This window comes from Schistocerca americana, chromosome 2 (assembly GCF_021461395.2).
Source record: "Schistocerca americana isolate TAMUIC-IGC-003095 chromosome 2, iqSchAmer2.1, whole genome shotgun sequence".
Taxonomy (NCBI): Eukaryota; Metazoa; Arthropoda; class Insecta; order Orthoptera; family Acrididae; genus Schistocerca; species Schistocerca americana.
Genome location: NC_060120.1, coordinates 453,290,286 through 453,316,288, shown reverse-complemented (window position 1 = coordinate 453,316,288; position 26,003 = coordinate 453,290,286). Strand labels below are relative to the sequence as shown.

The window sequence follows — 26,003 nt, the reverse complement described above, 5'->3', positions numbered from 1 at the left end:
TTTGTTCACTTAGAGCCTCTGTGAGTAAAAACCCATCAAGGGCATACAATGAGTCAGACAACTGAAATATTAAGAGGTGGGGTTCAAATTCCCATCCGGTCATTTAGCTTTAGATTTTGCATTATAGGGAAAAACTCAGATCGATCCTTAGAAAAGAGGCTGGCCTACTTTATTCCCAATCTTTGTCACACCTGAGCTTGTAACTCATCTCTAATGTCTTCACCATTCTCATGGAATTATATCCTAAACTACCTTTTCTCTAAGTATAATAATATAAAGTAATTAATTGTTACTACTGATTAAAGAATGAGTTGTCACCAGCTGCTTCTCTCTACTGATGTACCCCTTTACTCACTACACGTCTTTAAAGATTTTCCTTCAATATACAATGGAAAAAAATGATCAATCAAGTAATGATCTAAAAATATTGTATACAATCCACTGACAAAAAAGTGAGCAATAAACAAATTGTTGAACTGCAAGGAAAATGAAAGTGCTGTTTCATACTTACTACAGCTTATGGACTGTTAACCTTAACTTATCAACACTCTATACTCAATGATTGTATTTTTTAATAACTGGAAGAACAGTTAGGGCTAAAACACAGCCCCACCACAAGACTCATTTTGTTCTGTATACGCCATGGATTTTATAATTAATCCAACAAAAGAAGCAATGGTACTAAGCCACACGACGAAAATATAATTAAAAAGGAAACTAAAGCAAAATTTATATTTAAATATACTAATCTAGTTAAGAAGGCAACTGTAAAAAATATGCTGTCCTTGATTTACCACGAAGGATGCACTGCATTTGTTGGCCTCTTTTAGACACTGTACTACGGCCTGAAGAGAATGTACACAGATGAATTCGGTTACAGTGACTCAAAATGCAGTGCCCGCTACTTGCACAACACAGTTGGACAATGTCAGGAAATACATGTACAATCTTATTGTTAAAATGTGGTATTTCTTGTGGAACAAGTAATTACATACAGTAAATGTTTTTTTAACAATCACAGCACAAGACCTATCATAAAGCTGAATGGACAGGTAATCCCATTGACGAATTATATTCTGAATGAAATATTTGAGTCTTGGGTGAGTATTTCTGAACTGGCACTCTTTAGGAAAACTGTAAACCAGAACTAGATCTGAATATCGGCATGTGCCATAAGTGTACAGTTTTTATCCATCTCCATCATTCATTTCATTAAATGTCTGCTATTAATCACTGTTGCTACAAACCTAAAGTGTCAGTCCCCTACATACATGTCCTCGAGCATTGTAGTAATGACTCCAAGGAATGAAGAATGGAGATACGAAGAGACAGATTAAAGTTCTGTGTTGGTTCATAAAACCCATTTCATTTGTCAATTATGTCCTGCTTGTGGATGGTTGAGCTCAATGTGTAAACCCCAATACATACATCACTCTTTGACAAAACAAAAGTATCAATTAACCACAAAAATACAGGGTATGAGAGATGGTCCGAGGGTGAGCGAAAGAAAGAGGGAACTATAGGCAGAAAAAGAAAGAGGGGATTAGAGGATTGATAGGGAGGAGGGAACTGGTTTAAGTGCACATGAGGAATGATAAACAAGGATACATAATTAACATTATAATAATGTATGCAATACCCTAAACACAGATGAGTATAGCAACACACACTAAACAAGTAATAGTTTAACTGGTTTCATAAACAAATGGAGGAATTAAATTATGTAATCAAGATGATATATTACCTGTGCTGCTTTTATGGCATTTTCAATAGATGCTACAGGCATGTTGTTCTTTCGAGCTCTTTCAACTACTTGCGCTAACTGGACGTTGTGCTCTGGATCTGCACTTTTACCCTCTGCAAACACAAACAATAATTATTAGTGAAATATTTGTCAATAATATTAAAATGTCAAAATTAATGTATGTAAATTAATATTAGGCCAGAAGGTAAGATAAAGAATTTAGAATGGATAACCTATATGTTACTAATATCAATTTTCAACTTACAGTTTTACAGTCATGAATATTATATGTCAAATTATTTTAATTTGTTCACTGAAACACCAACTTTGTATTCAATATTCATAAATATATTAGCACGCACGCTAAATGCTAGTTTTTCACAAATAATTATGTTTAACTAGAACAAACTAGACACACATTCAACACATGGTTTCTATTTTAGAGACATATTTACATATTTCAGCACAAAATATTATCACGCCATTTTTCAGGCTCATTGCTAAATCCTAAATCTATTCCAAATAGGGCATTTGTATTTTACAGACACACTTTCCACACACAGCAATTAGTGCACTTTTACAGTCTCTGTTGCCTGTCTGTTGCAAGATGGTAGTAGAGTGCACTTCATCAATGAGCTGCTTCATCATATAAGAGAATGAGTATTGGTGACTTGTTTTTGTCCTAGCTGGTAACATTTTCAAAAACTTCTGGCATGCTGGAAAAATTTAAAGAATTTGCTGGCCGTCAAATTTCTTCCTTGGTTTATGGACAGGACAACACAGAGTGTGAACAGAGGATTGTTTTTACTGCTTTAGTGGAGATGCTCTAAATGAAATAAAATATGTACTTTATACATACAGCAGCAGCAGTTCAGATTACCAGAGCGTAAGTTGTTCTGATAGGTAGTAGCCTCTGTCCACTCCACTACTCTCTCTCCACAACACTTATAGGTGAAATAAGTTTACAACTACTACAAACTCCAAATTCCGACAGAAGAGTGGTTTCTAAGTTGATTTTTCACCAAAATCGTAGCCTAAGCCATTAATGAAATCTCTCTCTGACAGCATCTCTCCCAAGCACGTAAGCCCACCAAATTTGTAGCCTGTGCCATTAATGAAATCTCTCTCTGATAGCATCTCTTCCAAGCATGTAAGCCCAAAGTGTGTGGGCAAAATTAAATCCTGTACAAAAGGCAACACGACAGGGTCTTATCACGATAATCATATTTTTCTGTTTTTGATTCTGCATGTCCCCATGACACAGTTTAATCACCACAATCGCATTTTTCTGGTTTGGATTCAGAATGTCTTTCTTTATTGATTCACAAATACATTAAAAAGTACTCATAACGGAATTGTCACCTCTCTGGTAGGCAGTGGAGCCTCCTCACGCTATGATTTTTCATACACAAATGTCTTCCAGTTTCTGTCAAACAGCTAATCTCTGTCTCATTTACGTCTCCATCTACCATCCAGAATGTTGAAACATTTGTCCAAATCTGTTGAATTGATTGTAATGAAACTGGATACTGAATGGCAAAGACATCATCTTCTACCAACTTCTGTTCATTCACAGTATGATCTTCATCCACACGTTTCTGTGGCACGAAATCACTGTAATTACAGGAGCATTCAATTTCCAATCTATCATGTGAATTCTCTAAAACATAGTGCGTACCTCTATCTATGGTCACATTTTCCATGGTGTCTTGAACATCTTTTTCATACAAATAAATTCACCAAAAAACTAAACATAAATTATCAACAACTTAAATATCCACTCAGCATCAAGAGATACCAATGCATGTTTTAAGTCTGTGTAGCTTACTAATAATTCTATACTGATGCACCTGGAGCACAAGTTACAGTGAAATATTTGGTTTCACTCTGTTTCTATATGTTTATTGCACAAAATTTTCATGCTGATACTAAACTCATAAAATAACGGAAATATCTGTACATCACTGAAACAATGACAAAATATAATGCACTTTTAAATAGTTAAAAAGATTTCCTGCAATGGTACTCAAAATGTTGTCAAGGCTTCCATTGTTAGAGTCTTAAGTAAAATGAGCAACCATACTCCTCTTCTAGGGTTGCCACAAGCTTCCCCAAGTGGAATTCCCTGATATTTCCCTGATCTCCAGACCAGTTGACAATCTGTCTTTGCAGCTATCATACAAGAAACAATAGTGCAAACAAGGAAATATCTAAAAAAAGGCTTGCATGCAGATGGTGTTTCCTGATGTGGGCAAAACTATTAAGTAGTAACACAAAATCTTTTCTAATGAACTGTTTGTAGATGAAGAAAGCAAGCCAAATGGTATATGTGTTTCATTAAGACCACTGACATTATTTTAGTTCGATAAAATGAAACACATTCACTATAAAAATTTGCATTTCCTTGGAGTCGTAAGACAGATTTAAAATACCTTCACTGATTTCATAAATAATCACAGGAAAAAGGTGGGCCTCTTGAAAGAAGTGTCTAACGCAAGGAAGAATTGTATAAACCAACACTGTAGGTGACCGCCAATAAAATGTTGGTTCTACTACGTTCGTTATTGTCGGATATTACCCACTGTGTTATATCTATTATTTTACAGGCATTGTGTGACTTTTCTTTCAAGAAATATATGAGTACATAGCATACAAACTGCCAGTGACTGACACAATTTTCTTCTTCTTACTGTCCATACTTTCTGACATGTAAACTACTTTTGAAGTGCCAAAATGTACTAGAACAAATAAAATGTCTATAAAATGCCACACTGCACAATGCACTTGTGATGAGACATCGAAATTCCTGGAATCCATTGTCCATGGCCTCTGGCCTGCTGAGAAGCACCACAGTCCTAGATCCAGGGATAAACCACGAAAATCCACAGCATTACGCCGTACACAAACAGATCTGGCATGCGGGCAGATCGGTGTGATGGGCAGGGCCTGCACATTAGTAGGAAACGAAAGGATTCAGATTGGCAGGCCCAATCCATTGCAGATACCCGTAGAAACGCCTTGCGGTTTTGGCCTGTCACAGAAATTCAATCATGTGGCCAGCTATTACCAAGCCAGAGGCAGCATGTTGATAAAATGAGACTATGGTGATCAATCCACGCAACAGATATGTTGTTCAAATACTCTGAGAGTCACTAATGATGAGGATAGATATCAACTCACCATAAAGATGATTGCTGAGCTGCAGAGAGCCACATGGAAAACACAAATACACTGTGACAAATACATTTTCAGCCATAGCTTTTGTCAGAAAACAAGAGCACACACACATTCACACACTCACTTAGACACAACTCACGCACACATGACCCCTGTCTCTGGCCACTGCGTCGACAGTCTCTGAAAATCAGAATCAAACAAACCACTCCTAATGCCTCCATGCGTCACATTGGCAGCTGGTAGGCTTGCAGCAAGAAGTGATGGCAGCACTGACTGAAAGCTGAGGGCAGTGTTAAGAAGGGGAGAAACAGTAGTAATGAGGGGAGTGGGGAAGCGGTGAACGTCGTCGGCTGCACCCAGCAAGAGACGATGCGTAACACCTCAGTAAACAAACCATTTCATCTACTGAGACAAAAACAAGATTTTCCAGTGGTTTTCTTTCCAAATTTCCCTAACATGTTTGAAATTTCCTATATTTTCTGATTTACAGAAACTATTGCAACCCTGTCTTCTCAGCAAATTGCAAGAGATTAGATTAGATTAGATTAGATTAATACTAGTTCCATGGATCATGAATACGATATTTCGTAATGATGTGGAACGAGTCAAATTTTCCAATATATGACATAATTAAGTTAATTTAACAACATACTTAAGTTAATATAACAACTTTTTTATTTTTTGTGTTTTTTTATTTTTTAAAAATATTTTTGTTTTTTTTTTCTTTTTTTCTTAATTTATATCTAAAAATTCCTCTATGGAGTAGGAGTTGTCATTCAGAAATTCTTTTAATTTCTTCTTAAATACTTGTTGGTTATCTGTCAGACTTCTGATACTATTTGGGGTCATTCCATATCAAATCACCCAATAAAAAATAAATTTTACACCCACCTCCTTAGATTTTCATGAAATTTGGCTCAAATGGTTCTAATACCATCCTGACAACATCTGCAATTTTTTTTTTTGCTGTATCTCTTACAGTTTTTTTTTTATAAATTTTTAAAGTTTTTATGTTTTGCGTTTTCTGAACCTTCGGAAATGGTCAGTTTAATTCGTATTCAAAACTTTAAATTTGCTTATCTTAAAAACTCTTTTAGATAACATCATGAATTTTTGCAGCAAGTTTATTTATTATACATATTTGAAGATAAAAGTGATGCAATTAAAATATATTAATATTTTCTATGAAAAAAATATATATATATGTATTTTTTTTCTTTTTTTTTAACGGATGTTTTGTTTTATAAGAATTGCAATATCTCGAGTCTCAGACCTGACAGAATGCTCAAATTTGTTTTAATTTACTCTTAAACATATAGGCTACTTGATAAAACAAAAATAATGATGGCTTTTTAACATGTTTATTAATTATAGTAGATTACATTAGAATTATGTACAAAGATAGTTTACTTACGGCACTTATGTATAACCCAACTGATTGCTTGAAACATTGAATTTTTTGAGTAATTTTGTCTTTTTAATAAACATTAATGCTGATTCAAACTGTTTTTCCACTTCATCCAAGAGCTTTCAGTTCTTTTGATACAGTATTTTTTGAAGTAATACATTCTCCCAGTGCCGCTTGATTGAGGTGTGTCTACTACACAGACTATGTGCTCCAAAGGCACTATGCAGGAATCTTCTCTTTCAGGCCAATAAAATGATGCAGCAGGTCCTGAAGGATGTAGAAATAGAATTTCTGCATCTTCTTCATCATTGAATATTGTTTTTACCAGTCCAAAGTACCAGTTACCATCATAACTTGCAGCCACATAGCAATTTATGGATGGTTCAACACGAACCCAATCAGAAGAAGAATGGAAAGAAAAGACTAAGGAGGGTTTTACACTATCTGTAGTCCTTCTAATTGCAAGGTTGTTTGTTGGAAGTGGTTTGAAGTTATGAAAACTTCTAGTTCCAGGAATGGTTCGGGTTGCTGAAAAATGTTTTTCTAGTTTTAACCGTAGCAAATCAGCTTCTTTTTTGTCAATAAAGTGAAAATGAATGTTTTCAATATTTTTTTCACAAAACTTATACACATCGATTGCTGTCATTATTTGTTCTTTGTCTGAAAGCTGTAGACTGGCTTTCCTTAAAATTCTTTTAATAGTTCCTCCTAGGCCATCACAAATTGACTTCCCATGACTTGTTGCAAAAAAAGAGTGTTGGGCCTTCAAATTAAAGTCTCTCAAGTGTTCAGTCAAATTTTTAAAACTGTTTCTATTTTTGTACTGCCCAGCACAACCATCTGTAAAGTAGTGAACTGAGTCAATGTTAGTATGATGTAATGACAGCCACTTTGTAATTTCTTTTTGTACAAAGTTAACAAAACCAGTGTCATGTTATTGGTCATCACTAATAAAACAGTGGTTGGAAACAAAAACATTGTTTTCCTCATTTCTTAGAAAAACTCCAACTGGGTGTAGAGTACAACCACCTCTATTCCAGTGGTAACTTTGGATCTCATTTTGTATAACAAAGGAATAATTTTCACTGAAATCCATCACAATAATTGCTGTTTTGGGTGGTGGGTCTTCTTTCAATCTTTTAAAGGCTGCTGATTGGGATTTTGCTATAAACAAGTGTGGGGTGAGCTTTTCCAATGACCTAACCAATAAAGAAATGTAATCTTCAACACTGATAGACCGTTTGATCATTTCTGCCCTGTCTGTGTTAACCCACTGACTGATTACAATTTCTTCTTCTAAATCATAAGCTTCACTTAGTTTTTTCAGTTAAGCACTCTGTTAGTGCAGTATTTGCAGGACTGCTGTTGCAATGATGTAGCATGCAGTTTTGGTTTTCTGTGTTGCACACAAGCATCTTAATTAGGTCTTTATAAGATTCTTCAATTTTCACAGCATCCAGTAATAGTTTAACATTCTGGTGGATACTGCATACACATACAGTGTGTGTGCCTGCAGCACCAGCAAGGATACACCATTTAGGTCTCAAGAAACAAAATTTTGAAAATCCTACTTCTACCTCGGGATTCTCCCATTTGAAAGAATAATAGAGTTCTCTCAAGTTACACAAAATGAGTCTTTTTTGCATGTACACATTTTTTTGAACACTTATTTTGTCTTTTGTTCCAGGTAGCACTCTGGAACTTCCATCCTTTTCATAAAAATCTGTTACAAGTCTTACTGTATTTTCAGAAAGAGTTTTACCTTTTTTTGGACCAGGAGTTTCCAAAATACCCTTTTCAGATTTTAGCTTTCTAGCTTGTCGCACCATGTACTCACTCACATTATATTCTTTCATCACTTTATTTCGAGTCCAAGAATCTGGAGCCAAGGTCAGAATCTGGATTTTTCTAGACCTCCCAACAGATGAAATCTTCTCTTTCATAAGAGAAATCATTACATCAAAATCCTTTGCTTTCTCAACCACACTTTTATCTTCTTCGTCATCATCAGAACTTGGTGCATCATATTTTAATGCTTTTGAAACCACCTTTTTTGCAGTCTTTTCAATACTGCTAAACTTCCTTTTAAAATAAGACCCTTTACTTTGTTCTGACAAGCCATGAAGCTTTATCGGTGTTAAACCTAAATAATCAAGAGCGATGTTTGTTTGTACGAGGGATTCATTTCTGGATTCCAATGATTCTAATTCAACCATGACTTCATCATCTGTTTCACTTTCATTGACTTCAACTCTTAATTTTTCCTCACAAAAGTTACGGCATGTTGAGCAAAGCTTTTGTCCAGGTTTTATGCTAATATTTTTTGTCAGTAATTGTTTAGAAAGATCCAAGCCTACAATTCTCAACGATTTTTTGATGGGCTTTTTGTGTTTTTTTAGTGGGTCTACACATGTTGTTTGATACTTTTCAAAAACATTTAAGAATTAGTAGCTTGGTGTGAACATATATTCTTAAATTCACACAGATTAATTCCAGATCGTAAGTGGATCAAATCTTTTTCTTCCTCACTCAATTCTGATACCGGTTGTAACTTTTTTGAAGGTGTGTAGGTTGTTTGGAAACAGTCAGATTTTTTAAATAACCCTAAGCTACAGGTTTGTATATCTGACATACTGATTTCACTTTTGGTCTGATTACTGTTCTGGTTACTTTTGTAGGATATTGGAAAAGAATCTCTGTAAACTAAGCAACAGTACTTACTGAGAGTTCGAATAAACTTAATAAAATACTATCCAAGCACTATTTAACACTGTAATAATTTTTTACTTCAAAACACAGGAGTAACAATACAAAATCCAAGTGTACATTGTTACTCCAAGAAGACAAAAACTTATTTTTGGTGTCTAAGTCACTTGGCATTTTTTATTTTTAAAACATAATTAATATTATTTTAAAAATTAGATAACTATTAAACAGGTTAAAAAGCCAACATAATTTTTCTTTTATCTAATAGCCTATACCATTAAGAGTATTTTAAAACAAATTTGAGCTTTCTATCAGGTCTCAGACTCTAGATATTGCAGTTTTTGTAAAACTAAACATCCGTTAGCTAAAAAAAAATAAGAAACTTATAATTTTTTTCATTTGGGAGAATTTAATATATCTTTATGGTAATTTTTTTTTAACATTTAGATATAATACACAAACTTATTCCAAAATTTCATACTGATATCTTGAGTATTCTTTAATATACAAATTTTTTTAGTTATGAGGACACGTTTAAGTTACAATTTCCGACTGCTGAAACAAAGCCAAATCTAAAAACTTTAAAAATTTATTAAAAAAACTATAAGAGATAGAGCAAAAAAATTTTACAAGTGCTTTCAGGATGATGAAAGAAGTATTATACCAAGTTTCATCAAAATCTGACATGGTTGGTGTCAAGGCCTGGGTAAGTGACCCTTTGGTAAGTGACCAAAGACTTTAGTGCCAGTATAATTCACCCCTTTCTGTGCCAAAGTATTGTACCAAGTTTCATCAAAATCTGGCATGGTTGGTGTCAAGGCCTGGGTGACTTGACATGGAATGACCCTTTGGTAAGTGACCAAAGACTTTAGTGCCAGTATAATTCACCCCTTTCTGTGTCAAAGTTAGATTTAATCTTGAATAGTGAAGATCATCCTTTCTCCTAGTATTATAGTTATGCACACTGCTATTACTTTTGAATTAGGTTTGGTTGTTAATAACAAATTTCATAAGAGAGTATATATGCTAAGAAGCTACTGTGAAGATCCCTAGATCCTTAAATAAATGACTGCAGGATGATCTTGGGTGGACTCCAGCTATTATTCTGATTACACGCTTTTGGGCAATAAATACTTCATTCCTAAGTGATGAATTACCCCAAAATATGATGCCATATGAAAGCAATGAGTGAAAATAGGCGTAGTAAGTTAATTTACTAAGATGTTCATCACCAAAATTTGCAATGATCGTTATTGCATAAGTAGCTGAACTCAAACGTTTCAGCAGATCATCAATGTGTTTCCTCCAATTTAATCTCTTATCAATTGACACACCTAAAAATTTGGAATATTCTACCTTAGCTATATGCTTCTGATTAAGGTCTATATTTATTAATGGCATCATACCATTCACTGTACGGAACTGTATGTACTGTGCCTTATCAAAATTCAGCGAGAGTCCATTTACAAGGAATAACTTGGTAATTTTCTGAAAGACAGTATTGACAATTTCATCAGTTAATTCTTGTTTGTCAGGTGTGATTACTATACTTGTATCATCAGCAAAGAGAACTAACTTTGCCTCTTCATGAATATAGAATGGCAAGTCATTAATATATATTAAGAACAACAAAGGACCCAAGACTGACCCTTGTGGAACCCCATTCTTGATAGTTCCCCAGTTTGGGGAATGTGCTGATCTTTGCATATTATGAGAACTACTTATTTCAACTTTCTGCACTCTTCCAGTTAGGTACGAATTAAACCATTTGTGCACTGTCCCACTCATGCCACAATACTTGAGCTTGTCTAGCAGAATTTCATGATTTACACAATCAAAAGCCTTTGAGAGATCACAAAAAATCCCAATGGGTGGTGTTCGGTTATTCAGATCATTCAAAATTTAATTGGTGAAAGCATATATGGCATTTTCTGTTGAAAAACCTTTCTGGAAACCAAACTGACATTTTGTTAGTACTTCATTTTTACAGATATGTGAAGCTACTCTTGAGTACATTACTTTCTCAAAAATTTTGGATAGAGCTGTTAGAAGGGAGATTGTACGGTAATTGTTGACATCAGAGTGGAGTTATGAGTGAAAACAGTTCAATTGCTGTCTTCAAAGAATACAATATTATCACAATGAAATTGTTGGTGACTTAACTACAAATAGAAGCTAAGATACATGCTTTTTCAATATTTGATAATCGATACACAATATGACACAACCAACTTCGATTACTACAAATACGGGTGAACTAACATGTTCAGTTCTCCTCATAACACACGTTTTTTTCAATATCTGACAATACGGTACACAATATGACACAACCAAGTTCGATTACCATTTACACAGACGGGCAGCGATGTAAATTCGAACAAACTTTGTATTCAGTATCTCAGTAACGTATTAACCAACACCAAACAAAAACTGTGCGTATACGGCCCATCTTGTGTCTATACATACTACTTGTGGAAGACCATAGATCAAGTTAAAACAAGCAACCTCACTTTCCTTGTACGGCCACGCGTATTAAACGTGACATTTTCGTGAAGACAGCGGATTTCTGTGAATCTTTCAAAGCCTTTATGTGCTTAATGTTTTGCCATTTGCTATGGCCAGCATTTCGCCGCCAGTTATCCCAAATCGCTTTTTTTGTATTAGCATTAAACACTACACACCTACAAATACTGTACATTTTGTTTGTAAACAACTACATTACAGCACAAAGATCTTAACATGTCTGTTACAGATGTCAACAGTCATGTATGCACATGCACTAGAATCGTGCACCAACATAACCTAAACTGCAAACACCATCACACTGGCTCACTGTCGTGCCAGCTGGTATAATAGACGAAAAAATTGAAAGTCGTATAACTTAAAGAGGACCATCTAGTAGTGACACTGAGAGGTTGTGCAATAATATTGAGAACATAAAAAAATTTATAAATATAGTTAATTAGTTACGTGTTCCGTTGATCAATCTCACGGTAACCATTATGCTGTGGAACGTACCAAGGGCATAATAAATTCACACAAGAATGAAGGTTTTTTTTTAAGCTTAAAAGTTTTATTACCTACCCCATTATATTAAATGGCACAAAATGTGTATATTATACGTATAGATTTACAAATTCCTATTCAAGACTTCATCTATGGCATAGAAGGAGTTGTCAAGGAGATATCATTTCAATTTATTTTTGAAACTATTACCGCCGTTTGTCAAACATTTTATTTCATCTGGTAATTTATTGAAAAGCTTTACAGCAGCTTATTTTACCCATTTCGGTGCCAAAGATAGATTATGTAGAGGATAGTAAAAGTTTTTCTTTCTTCTGGTATTATAATCAAAAATGTCAGTGTTTTTTTAAATTGCTCCATGTTGTTGAGAACTAATGCCATTACTGAGTAAATATACTGTGAGGCTGTCGTAAGAATTCCTAACCTCTAATAACAGATGCCTACAAGATGTGCAGCTATGAGCCCCACACATTATTCTAACTACTTTCTTGTGAGCAGTGAATTCTCTTGCCTAAGTGTTGAGTTACCCAAAAATATTATTCTGTATGTCATCAGAGAATGTAAGTATGCAACGTATATTACCTTACTAATTTTTATATCCTCAGAATGGCAGTTATTCTGATTGCAAAAGCTGCTGAACCTAGTTGTTTTGGTAGATCCAAAATACGAAATTTCCAATTAAGATTCAAATCGATACGTACATCCAAAAACTTATTATGCTCTACCCTGGCTACTGACCTCAGTTGATGTGTTATATTTATTGAAAGGACTGAACTCCCTGCTTCAGAAAATTGGATGTACCGGTACTGAGTTTTTTCAAAGTTCAGAGTGAGTCCATTCGCAGAAAACCTATTAATAACTTTTCCAAAGACGTTATTTGTATCGTTTTCTATTGGAGTTTCTTTTTCTGGATTAATAATGATGCTCCTATCATCAGAAAACAGTGTCAGTTTAGTTTCTTGTTTCAGATAAAAAGGGAGATCATTCTCATACATCAAGGACTGTGGACCACCTATGTAATTTCATCCCAGTTAGATGAAGTGGCAAAATTCCTTAAATCACTTATACCACATACAGAAACTTTTTGCTTCCTGTTCTGTAGATATGACTTAAACCACTCATATGCTGTTCCATTTATACCATAGAATTTTAAGTTCTGTAACGTAATGACATGGTTCGCAACATTAAGTGGTTTGGATAAGCCACAGGAAATTCCTATTGGTGACATTTTACCAATTAAAGACTCTATTATGCGGGCAGTGAAACTGTATATTGCTGTCTCAGTGGAACAGCATTTTCGAAATCTGAACTGTGACTTACAAACAATCCCATTACTGTCGAGATGGCCAACCAATCTTGCATACATTACTTTCTCAACGTTTTGTGAAAACGATGTAAGCAAGATACTGACTGGTAATTATTGACATCTGTGATGTCCCCTTTTTTGTAGAGAGGCTTGACTATGGTGTATTTAACCTGTTTGGGAAAATACCTTGAGTTAGTGATGCATTACATATGTGACACACAACATCAGCTGTAAGTGCTCCACATTGTTTTAATATCTTGTTAGAAATGTCATCTGCTCCAACAGAATATTCATTTTTCAAATATTTAATGATTTTCCTTTTCCACAAGAGGTTGTCAGGCGGAAATTAATCTGCTAAGGTTTCTCCAAACTGACTCTTCCATGTATTGCTTGGCTTTTTATTTTAAACTATTCTCACCAATTTTTTCACCTACACCTAAGAAATGGTTTTTAAATATATTAGCTACTTAACTGTTGGTTAAGATGGTCTCATTTTCATTAATAGTAATACTACCTACCCAAGTGGTTACTTCTCCTGTCACCCTTCTAGCAAAAGTCCATATTCATTTGATTTTCTGACAACTTTTATCAATACGTTATAATAATTTTTATGGTGTAAAATTATTAATTCTTGCTGTCTCATACAGTTTTCTTTTTCTTTTTTAAGACACTTTAGTACCCATAATAATCTAAGATTTCTTTGAAAACTGTTTGCTGTTACATTTAGTAATTTTTTGCGCCAATAGTGTTTTAAAAGGAATATAGCTCATTATATACATCTACCCAATTAACCTTTCTTAAACTTTCTTTTAAGTGCTCTATAGATACTCAGTTGAGCAACCTTACAGTTTTATTATATGGTACTGAACTGTACACTCTTCTTGGTTTTGTAAGTGAATTAACTGTGCATCATGGTCCATTTATCACAGGGAAAGCATGTCTTAGTTCTACATCCTCTTTCTGCACAAATAGTTTGTCTATTAGAGTGCTACCGTCTTGAGCTATACATGAAGGGAAATTGATCACTGATATAACCAATTATTTTAATTACACAGACACACACACACACACACACACACACACACACACACACACATATATATATATATATATATAATTGGGTAGAAAGTTTGCACTGAAATTATCACAGATTAATAACTTCTTCTTTTTCTTTTTGTCTGACAGACTGCATAATAGGGAGTCAAACCAAATTATGAATGGCTCCCAATCTCCTAATGGAGACATGTACACTGTTGCTAATATCAACACAGCTTTATCTAGCTGTAGTTCACATGCACAAACTCAAAGTGCTGTTCAACACAAAATTTGCTTACTTCTACAGTTATGTATTGATATCTTGTTTTGTATAAATGGCAACTCCTCCATTACCCATGCTAGATCTGCAAGTGCAATGTGCTAAATTACATCTATTTATACAGACACTTTCCATCCCCACAGCTACAGACATACAAATTATATCAATCTCATTCATATTTTTGAGATCATCTAAACACACTAACAGCTCATCTACTTTGTTTTTTATTCCCCTGATACTTTGATGCTATCCTAGGAAATACCGTGCCACTTGTGTGCCAATTGAAGATATCCAAAAAGGCGGCCTCACAAGTGACTACATGCTTATCGTGTGCTTGCCAAAGTATACACTCCTGGAAATGGAAAAAAGAACACATTGACACCGGTGTGTCAGACCCACCATACTTGCTCCGGACACTGCAAGAGGGCTGTACAAGCAATGATCACACGCACGGCACAGCGGACACACCAGGAACCGTGGTGTTGGCCGTCGAATGGCGCTAGCTGCGCAGCATTTGTGCACCGCCGCCGTCAGTGTCAGCCAGTTTGCCGTGGCATACGGAGCTCCATCCCAGTCTTTAACACTGGTAGCATGCCGTGACAGCGTGGACGTGAACCGTATGTGCAGTTGACGGACTTTGAGCGAGGGCGTATAGTGGGCATGCGGGAGGCCGGGTGGACGTACGGCCGAATTGCTCAACACGTGGGGCGTGAGGTCTCCACAGTACATCGATGTTGTCGCCAGTGGTCGGCGGAAGGTGCACGTGCCCATCGACCTGGGACCGGACCGCAGCGACGCACGGATGCACGCCAAGACCGTAGGATCCTACGCAGTGCCGTAGGGGACCGCACCGCCACTTCCCAGCAAATTAGGGACACTGTTGCTCCTGGGATATCGGCGAGGACCATTCGCAACCGTCTCCATGAAGCTGGGCTACAGTCCCGCACACCGTTAGGTCGTCTTCCGCTCACGCCCCAACATCGTGCAGCCCGCCTCCAGTGGTGTCGCGACAGGCGTGAATGGAGGGACGAATGGAGACGTGTCGTGTTCAGCGATGTGAGTCGCTTCTGCCTTGGTGCCAATGATGGTCGTATGCGTGTTTGGCGCCGTGCAGGTGAGCGCCACAATCAGGACTGCATACGACCGAGGCACACAGGGCCAACACCCGGCATCATGGTGTGGGGAGCGATCTCCTACACTGGCCGTACACCACTGGCGATCGTCGAGGGGACACTGAATAGTGCACGGTACATCCAAACCGTCATCGAACCCATCGTTCTACCATTCCTAGACCGGCAAGGAAACTTGCTGTTCCAACAGGACAATGCACGTCCGCATGTATCCCGTGCCACCCAACGTGCTCTAGAAGGTGTAAGTCAACTACCCTGGCCAGCAAGATCTCCGGATCTGTCCCCCATTGAGCATGTTTGGGACTGGATGAAGCGTCGTCTCACGCGGTCTGCACGTCCAGCACGAATGCTGGTCCAACTGAGGCGCCAGGTGGAAATGGCATGGCAAGCCGTTCCACAGGACTACATCCAGCATCTCTACGATCGTCTCCATGGGAGAATAACAGCCTGCATTGCTGCAAAAGGTGGATATACACTGTACTAGTGCCGACATTGTGCATGCTCTGTTGCCTGTGTCTATGTGCCTGTGGTTCTGTCAGTGTGATCATGTGATGTATCTGACCCCAGGAATGTGTCAATAAAGTTTCCCCTTCCTGGGACAATGAATTCACGGTGTTCTTATTTCAATTTCCAGGAGTGTACTTGAGAGTGTGTAGGATAAATTTGCACAGGCATCAGGGCTCTACAAGCAGCTTGATGCTTGATTTAATTTTGGTAATGCATGCTTGTGCATGCGTTCAAATGTGTGTATGCTTGAGCATGTGTACCAAGAATAGGGAGGCCTGCACAAGCATTTGGAGGTGATATGATTTGTTTAGTTTTTGTTTGCTGATGTCAAATTAATTCTGTACAAAGATTGTATTTAAGTGTAAATCAAGTCAAAGAATATAACATTAAATGGAGGAAAAGAAGAAAAATCAACAGTACCATGTGATAAGGCCAATTCACACTGTCCATCACATTGCGTCATGTCCCATCCTGTCGATTCAAAATATTCTGCAACATCTTTCAAGTGGCGGCATCCACACTGGCCATCTGTCACGTCACGTCACATCACAGCACTGTCAAAGTTTCTCTGGAGGAAAATTTTGATGACTCATGTCATCTGTCTCTTGCTGATCACATGACCCACAAATCATTTCCTCCCAATACATGTCCATGTGCAAACCTTCATATTTTGTTTTGTCATAGTTTTCGTGGTTAATATTAGTTGTTCGTTTTAGTTATTTGCTACAAATTATTTCATTTTGTCTTTTCTTGTGTTAAAATTTGTAATAAATGACAACGGATTAACTGAAGCAGTGAGACAGCAGTTTGAATTGTACGAAATAAGCATACTAAATTACTTGCTCGTTACTGCATTTATAAAGTGGATTTTTTATAGATACCAGTTCCATATTTAATATTTTACTACGAAATTGATTGCAATGTGGCTGCAACTTGAAGCAAAAAAAGTACTGTGGGTAGAAACAGATTGATTAGTAGGTGGAATTTATTTGTATTTCGTCAGACACTTAGAAAAATAAATGAGCTGAAACCTTCAGACACTGCAAGTTGTTTATGTAAATATGTATTTCTGGCAGGCCTATTTATTGCTCAGCAGCTCTCCAAATTGTGTATGAAAAAGTTTTATAAGCATCAGCAGTCGATATTTTTGTGGTTTCGCTAGGTAACCCTTGTACACTCATAAGGCACTTGAACTGCTAAAAACCAAATATAATATGTAAAGAAAACACATATCTTCAAGGGAAAGGTATTGAGGGAGTTATAGCTAATGCACATAAATTTGCATTGGACCTTAAGCAAACTAGTTATTCACAGGAGATGATGGCAGCTTGTAACTATTCCCTTCAGTAATTCTGGGGAGAAAAAAATTGATGCTACGACTTTCCAAAATATAAAATGCCGATTCCTCGTCCTCAGACTCCTTGCATGATGTACAAAATTCCCCATCTGTACCACATAATGACATTTTTTCTGACCCGTCCACTTTCTTTGTGTAGTTTTGCACTTCTGTCTCGCTTCTCTAATATAGAAGCTATCCTTGCAAGCTCCAAATCATTTGACTCCAACAAATGTCATTTTTGTTCAAATATGAACTCTAGCATCCACGAATATAAGCTACAGCGTTTGTATGTGCACTTCACACATAAAAGCAGTTAAAAATCAACTTGCGAAGATCGCAGTTCCCGCGAAAGAATAGTTGAGGACACCAATGTGAGTTGACATTGATGTGACATGTCGTTACATGACGGACAGTGTGAATACACCTTGGCATGACAGTGCCATGATGCAACGGTGCTGTAATGGACAGTTTGAATTGGACTATAGTTTCCACAGCGTGTCTACCATGAATAGCTAATACAGGAATGATACTTTCGTTTCTATAACAACTCTTTACTTCATACATCATGTTTAATCTTTTGGTTTTTTTTTCGTTACACAAGCAAAAGGTTGCCAAAGGCCAGTTCAAACTGCCCATCATAACACTGTCACGTTACGGCACTGTCACGTCAAGGTGCATCCCTCAAGTCACAGAACGTCAAGTCAGTCAAGTCACGTGATCTGAACTCACGTGGCTGTCCTCAAATGTTTTTTCGCGTGAATTGTGATCTTCGCAATATGATTTTCAGCTGTTTTAGGCGCGAAGTGCAGCTAGCAGGAACAGCTTATACAGTATATTACAGAAGGAAGACAGAAATAGAACACAACACAAAAAACTGTGAGTCCAAAAGATGCCATTATGAGGTACAGAAGGGGAATTTCACACAGTACGCAAAGAGCTCAAGGAAGAGGTATCTGTATTTTAGGAACTCTGAGCATCAGTTGTTTCTCTTTTTTTATGTCAAATAGCAGACATAATCACTATAAAGAAATTACTATAAAGAACACAGTTTTACCAGCTGCCATCACATCCTGTGAAAATTTGGTTTGTTTAAGTTTAAGTTTAGTTGCCAATCCAGTGCAAATTTTTGTGCAGTAGTAATTTCTTCCTCAATATATTTTCCTTCAAGATATATAGGCTTTTTTACATCTTGTATTTGGCTTTTAATAGTTCATTTACCTCATTTGTAATGAGATTAGCTAGTGAAATCACATAAATATTGACCACTGATGCTTGCAGAACTGTTTCACACAAGTCCAGAGAGCTACTTAACGATAAAAACACACATTTCAACAAACAACTCTAGTAATTTTCTTCACAAAAGAAGTGTTATACTACAGTCGTAGTGCCTGAACGTTTCCGTCCAATTCTTTATGAAACATCACAACTATCTGACAACATACTAATAAATTCCACTTACAAATCAGTCTGATTCTACCCACAGTACTTTTCTCACTTCAAGTTGCAACCATATTGTAATCTGTCCTGTTGTAAAACATTAAACACAGTGCCGGTATGTATAAAAATGAACTTTATAAGTGTAGTAGATGGCAAGTAATTTGGTACACTCACGTCATACAGTTCAGACTGCTGTCTCATTGCTTCAATTAATCTTTCATCATTTATCACAAATTATAATATTAACAAAAGAAATAATTACCAAAAAAGTTTATAACAAATAACCAATAACAGACAACTGATTTCAACCAAGAAAATCTAGACAAAACGAAATATGCAGATCTGCACATGGCTGCGTATTGGGTGGAAATGAGCTTCAGAGTTATGTGATCAACAACTAATGCTAGATGTCAGCTATCGAAAATTTCTTCCTGAGAAGCCTGGATGCACCTGTGGCGTGATGTGATGGGACAGTACAGGATGGCCAGCGTGGATGCCACTATTTGAAACGGAATTCAGGATGTTCTGATGTGATGTTACATGACTGACAGTGTGAACTGGCATTAGCCAGTACGTTGTTGTCTGATCTCGACATTTTCTGTAGACAAACTATTGCTTGTACAAGCATGCTTAAACCACGTGTAGATGCAAGGAATTTGTGCATGCTTGCTCACACTTACTTGTGCAAGCGTGCTTGTCAAGCATACAATTTCAAGTGTGGCTGCATGCACAGACCATGGAGATTAGGTTAGATTTGTTGTTGTTTAGAGAATGAGTTCAAAACAGGACGAAAGAACATTATTATTAGAGTGCACCGAAATGTATAAATGATTGCTGGCTTTGTGGCACATTAGGGCACATGAGTACAAAACCAGAAGTTTTAAGAACGATTTGTTGTTCCGAAGATACAGGGAACAGCCATGAAGGAAGAACCTCTTAAAAACTTAATTAACAAAGAATTACAGATAAAAGTATACAAGTTGGATCATCCAAAACTTACACTGCAAATATTGTGGAAATGAAAAGTGCTATTGATGTACAGATTTCATAGAATGAATTGGTAGTCAGGGGCTCATTCTGTCAGACAATCAACAGACTGTAACAGTGATCCCTGGTAATGACACCAAGAACGTGTATATTTTTTGCAAATATCACAATTTTCGACAGAAAAATACCTCTTGACTTTTTGTGTCATCAGTCTTCTGACTAGTTTGATGCAACCCACCAGGAATTTCTCTCCTGTGCCAATCTCTTCTTCTCAGAGTAGTGTTTGCAACCTATGTCCTCAATTACCTGCCGGATGTATTCCAATCTCTGTTTTTCTCTACAGTTTTTGCCCTCTGCAGCTGCCTCTAGTACCATGGAAGTCAGTCCCTGCTGTCTTAACAGATGTCCTATCATCCTGTCTTTTCTCCCTGTCAGTGTTTTCCACATATTCCTTTCCTCTCTGATTCTGCGCAGAACCTCCTCATTCCTTACCTCATCAGTCTACCTAATTTTAAATATTCGTCTGTAGCACCACATCTCAAATACCTGGATTGTCTTCTGTTCCAGTTTTCTACACAATGCTGTGTTTCACTACCACACAATGCTGTGCTCCAAACGTATGTTCTCAGAAATTTCTTCCTCAAGTTAAGGCCTGTGTTTGATATTAGTAGACTTCTATTGCCCAGTAATACCCTTTTTGCCAGTGTAAGTCTGCTTTTGATGTCCTCCTTGTTCTGTCCATCATTGGTTATTTTGCTGTCTAGGTAGCAGGATTCCTTTATTTCATCTACCTTGTGACCGTCAATCCTGATGTTAAGTTTCTCGCTGTTCTCATTTCTGCTACTTCTCATTACTTTTGTTTCTTCAATTTACTCTCAATCCACATTCTGTACTCATTAGACTGATCATTCCATTCAGCAGATCATGTAATTCCTCTTCACTTTCACTCAGGATAGCAATGGCATCAGTAAATTGTGTCATTAACACCCTTTCACCTTGAATTTTAATTCCACTCCTGAACCTTTCTTTTATTTCCATCATTGTTTCTTCAATGTACAGATTGAAAAGTAGGGGCAAACGTCTGCATCCATGTCTTACACCTTTTTTAATCTGAGCACTTCGATCTTGGTCATCCACTCTTATTATTCCCTCTTGGCTGTTGTAAATATTGTATATTACCCGTATCACCCTATAGTTTACCAATATTTTTCTCAGAATTTCGAACATCTTGTACTATTTTACACAGTCAAACACTTTTTCTAGGTCGACAAATTAAATGAACGTGTCTTGATTTTTCTTTAGCATTGTTTCCATTATCAACTGCAATGTGAGAATTGCGTCTTTGGTATCTTTACCTTTTCTAAAACTAAACTAGTCGTAATTTAGCACATCGTCTATTTTCTTTCCCATTGTTCTGTATGTTACTCTTCTCAGAAACTTGGATGCATGAGCTGTTAAGTTGAGTGTGCGATAATTCTCCCACTTTTCAGCAGTCTTCGGAATTGTGTGGATGGTATTTTTCCGAAAGTCAGATGGTATATCGCCAGACTCATACAGTCTACACATCAATGTGAATACTCGTTTTGTTGGCACTTCCCATAATGATTTTAGAAATTCTGATGTAATGTTATCGATCCCTATTGCCTCATTTGATCTTAAGTCTTCCAAAGCTCTCTGAAATTCTGATTCTAATACTGGAACCCCTATCTCTTCTAAATCGACTCCTGTTTCTTCTATCACATCAGAAAAATCTTCCCCCTCATACAGACCTTCAATGTACTCTTTCTATCTATCTGCTCTGTCCTCTATTTAACAATGGAATTCCGGCTGCACTCTTAAAGTTACCACCCTCGCTTCCAAGATGCTGTAAAATGAATGTGCGCAATGGAAAATAATAAACGCTAAAATGAAGATTTGGCCCTGTCTGACTACCCCCTGAAGCAGATCTTGGGATCTCTTAATGGACTTTAACATATAAATTACCACCTAAACATAAATAAATGATTAGGACAACTAACACTACTAAATGATAAACATTGTTCGTGCTTATATATTTATTGTAGATTTAAAAAAAAACTTTTATATTACACAGTTTACATTTCCTAAGTAAAATTACTAATCAATTGCCCAACTCTGGCCCTTATTATGACCACACGTTCTAATATCAATAACGTGAAATGACTGACGTCATTTACGTACCAAACACTAGAAGACGCTACTTTCAAAGATGATCTTCAGTGGTGTGGAACCACAGTGGAAATAAACCAACGTGATCACAGCTGTTTAGCTTTCACTGTCCTAATAGGCCGAAGCAATTAGCGATATCACTGTATGTACACCGTCTGGTGCGTTGGCGTGCTGGTTCTAGTACACGTCTGCATTGATGGAAGAACTCCAGCCGAAAAATTAAAACTCCTTTATACACTAGGACGGCAGAAGGCGGTTTTCTGACTAATATACCCTAATACTGTTTTCTCCTCTCTGTGTTCTACAGACAAGAAACGCGAACTCCCAGCCACAAGGACGGAGTTCACATAACGCCTCAATGTAAGTATAGGCAGAAGGAGAGCCCTCAATTACTGAACGCTGCGTACTCAAGGACGACTTCCAACCTGGAGGTGAAGTCCAGAATCGTATAGATTTGCAACAGTACAGTACCTAACTGTTCTAACTACAAACTCTCCTGAGAGCAAAGTCCGTCTGTACCAACAAAAGCTGATATTGTGCGACCGTCACACACAGGTGCTCACAACGGGAGACCTCATCTCTCCTCTGCTGTCTTTCCAACAAGGCTTCAGACCATCGTCATTCTGAAAACGAATCATATTCCTGAAACCACGGAATATTCTCCTTCTCTGCAGATTCTTCCAAACGCCGACCAACCATATTTTAGTCTGTTGTCGTCCAGCGTGGAAAGTTTGCGTGGAAAAACCTATACTCGTACAATGGCACGCTTGTGAGTAAAAATCCTTGGAAATAGCACAGCCTGCATGGTTTCTGAGGTGCCGCTTCTTTGTCCCTCTCACCTGCTCCCAAGATTTCCGTAGTTCCCGAAGTATAATCGTTTAGGTTCTGTTACAACACCGGCCGGTCGCGACTCTATTGTGTTCCAGCACTTAGGTGTTAAGACGTCCATCCCCTACTTCATGTGTTTAAGCAGAACCAACACACCTGTGTGGGCCTTCCACTCAGTGCTTGAGTTCCGTGTGCTGTTTCATTTCCACTGTCATTCCAACCACGTCGCGGGAAGATAGGACACTTGGCCTACCTCCACTAAACTAAGTTACCCGACCGCCAATTCTTCGTACGAACTGGCGCCAAGTTTCAGGAAAGAAAGGACACTTGTACTAACCTCAGTCGACTCCTCCACCTAAGGATTCGTTGTAAAAAACTACTTTTCTTTATTATTTAACCAATTTCAAGCAGGTGTGTTCGCCACTGGGTCTGGACTCCATCAGAGGGCGCTCTCAGGTCGTCAGATGATGACGCAAGTACCATTACCCAAGATGGCGCCACCCAGTGTGTCCACCAAGAGGTCCAGAGCCCAACTGGCTTCGTTCATATCGTCGCCACCAGAAGGCGTTACCATAATGTTGGGTCATGACGCAAGTACCGTTATTCAAGATGGCTGCATACAGTTTCTTCACCATGTGATCTAACCACTGCACGGTCCTATTACGTAACCCCAGGTTGTCTGTTCTATCTGTCTCATGTCTGCGGCCCGGGAGCACACGACAGCTGACGTCACAACCTCCAGCCTACATGTTCATATCCGCACAACAGATAGTCTTCTGCAAATATTCTAACTAATTTAACTGAACACACGTGACACCCATCGCTCATCTAATGTATCAATTAACTAAGTACTAAATTCCAATCCAATTTTAATTATATTCCATAAATGAATGTACTATTTCTATATTCAGTTATCAAATGAGAATTCTCACATTTTCTCAAAAGGAGCGCAATGCTCATTCATTCATCACGTAGCACCCCCCTACCCACCCCCGCCCCTAGAATGCTGGACTCCTATTGGCTACTGCATTAGTTATGTGATTCTATGTCATAGAGCCCCAGATGGTGATCTGTAGGGGGAAAATGGCGCGAAAATGACTCAGGCTGTGCTGGGCTGCTGGGGAGAGTAAGGAAGCAGTGCACTCTATTTATTTTGAACATTTTATTTATCACACTTATGCAAAAGACATCCTGTGGCCCATCTCACACAGTCCACAGACCTGTAAACTACTTCTAAATCATGCTCTCCAGACACTCAAACAACTTCTAATTTTCCTAAATAATTTCATTACACACTTGCAGACTCCTCCTAACTAATGCAGCATTGGAATGTGTAGACACGCTCAGTACTCGTAAACTGTCCAAATAAACGCATAGCACAGCCTACAGGCCCGCTCCCACAATAAGAGAAATTCCTATCGCAAACCCATGTTCACCGGGACACGACCGGCCAGGGACGTGCGCGCTGTCACAGTCACGAGCCACCACCGAACATAGGTGAAAGTTCCAGAATGAGACTTTCGCTCTGCAGCGAAGTGTGTCCTGATATGAAACTTCCTGGCAGATTAAAACTGTATGCCGGACCGAGACTCGAACTCGTGTTCCGAGTTCGAGTCTCGGTCCGGCACACAGTTTTAATCTGCAAGGTGAAAGTTGCCCTGTGCGGCTGGTCCCCGTGGAGGATCGAATCCTCCCTCGGGCATGGGTGTGTGTGTTTGTCCTTAGGATAATTTAGGTTAAGTAGTGTGTAAGCTTAGGGACTGATGACCTTAGCAGTTAAGTCCCATAAGATTTAACACACATTTGAACAGATTTTTTAAAGTTGCCTGCCCATATTTTTGTGTATACAGTCACGCTTATACTGACGTCACCGAATTCCAAGACACGTTCATAGGAGACACTTCTGAGCAGCAGATGTCTTTACCGCCGATGACAGAATAGCACAGGGCGCATTGCTCCTAGTGCGACATGGGACACCAGTTTAATCATACTTAATTACCCAGCGTGGCTCTCGCCTCGCCGCGAAACGTCTCCATGGCGAGTCGCCATCTAAAACTTTCTCAATGTTATTCTTACGTCACATGACATTGTAAAAAAAAAAAAAAAAAAAAAAAAAAAAAAAAAAAAAAAAAAGCCAAATAGTCCTCTCGAGAATTTTACAGTGTCCCAGAAATACACTACTGGCTACACCAAGAACAAATGCAGATGATAAACGGGTATTCATTGGAGAAATATATTATACTAGAACTGACATGTAATTACATTTTCACGCTGTTTGGGTGCATAGATCCTGAGAAATCAGTACTCAGAACAACCACCTCTGGCCATAGTAACGGCCTTGATATGCCTGGGCATTGAGTCATACAGAGCTTGGATGGCGTGTACAGATACAGCTGCCCATGCAGCTTCAGCACGATACCACAGTTCATCAAGAGTAGTGACTGGCGTATTGTGACAAGCCAGTTGCTGGGCCACCATTGACAAGATGTTTTCAATTGGTGAGAGATCTGGAGAATGTGCTGGCCAGGGCAGCAGTCTAACATTTTCTGTATCCAGAAAGGCCCGTACAGGACCTGCAACATGCGGTCGTGCATTATTCTGCTGAAATGTAGGGTATTGCAGTGATGGAATGAAGGGTAGAGCCACTGGTCGTAACACATCTGAAATGTAACGACCACTGTTCAAAGTGTCGTCAATGCGAACAAGAGGTGACAGAGACGTACCATACCATCACTCCGGGTGATACGCCAGTATGGCGATGACGAATACACGCTTCCAATGTGCGTTCACCGTGATGTCGCCAAACACGGATGCGACCATCATGATTCTGTAAACAGAATCTGGATTCATCCGAAAAATGACGTTTTGCCATTCGTGCACCCAGGTTCGTTGTTGAGTACACCATCGC

The 26,003-nt window shown here is 37.9% G+C and overlaps 1 protein-coding gene across 1 annotated transcript in view; it reads right to left on the bottom strand.

The window, feature by feature from the left end:
• The window catches only part of LOC124596452 (translational activator of cytochrome c oxidase 1), a 47,063-nt gene extending 35,282 nt beyond the window's left edge, over window positions 1-11,781 (bottom strand). The window contains exons 1-2 of the mRNA XM_047135585.1: window positions 11,550-11,781; window positions 1,745-1,857 (exon numbers count right to left, since the gene is read on the bottom strand). Coding sequence (XP_046991541.1) covers window positions 1,745-1,857; window positions 11,550-11,733 — 297 coding nt within the window. The 5' untranslated portion in view covers window positions 11,734-11,781. The remainder of the gene's footprint in view (window positions 1-1,744; window positions 1,858-11,549) is intronic.
• Between the last annotated feature and the right edge of the window lie 14,222 nt (window positions 11,782-26,003).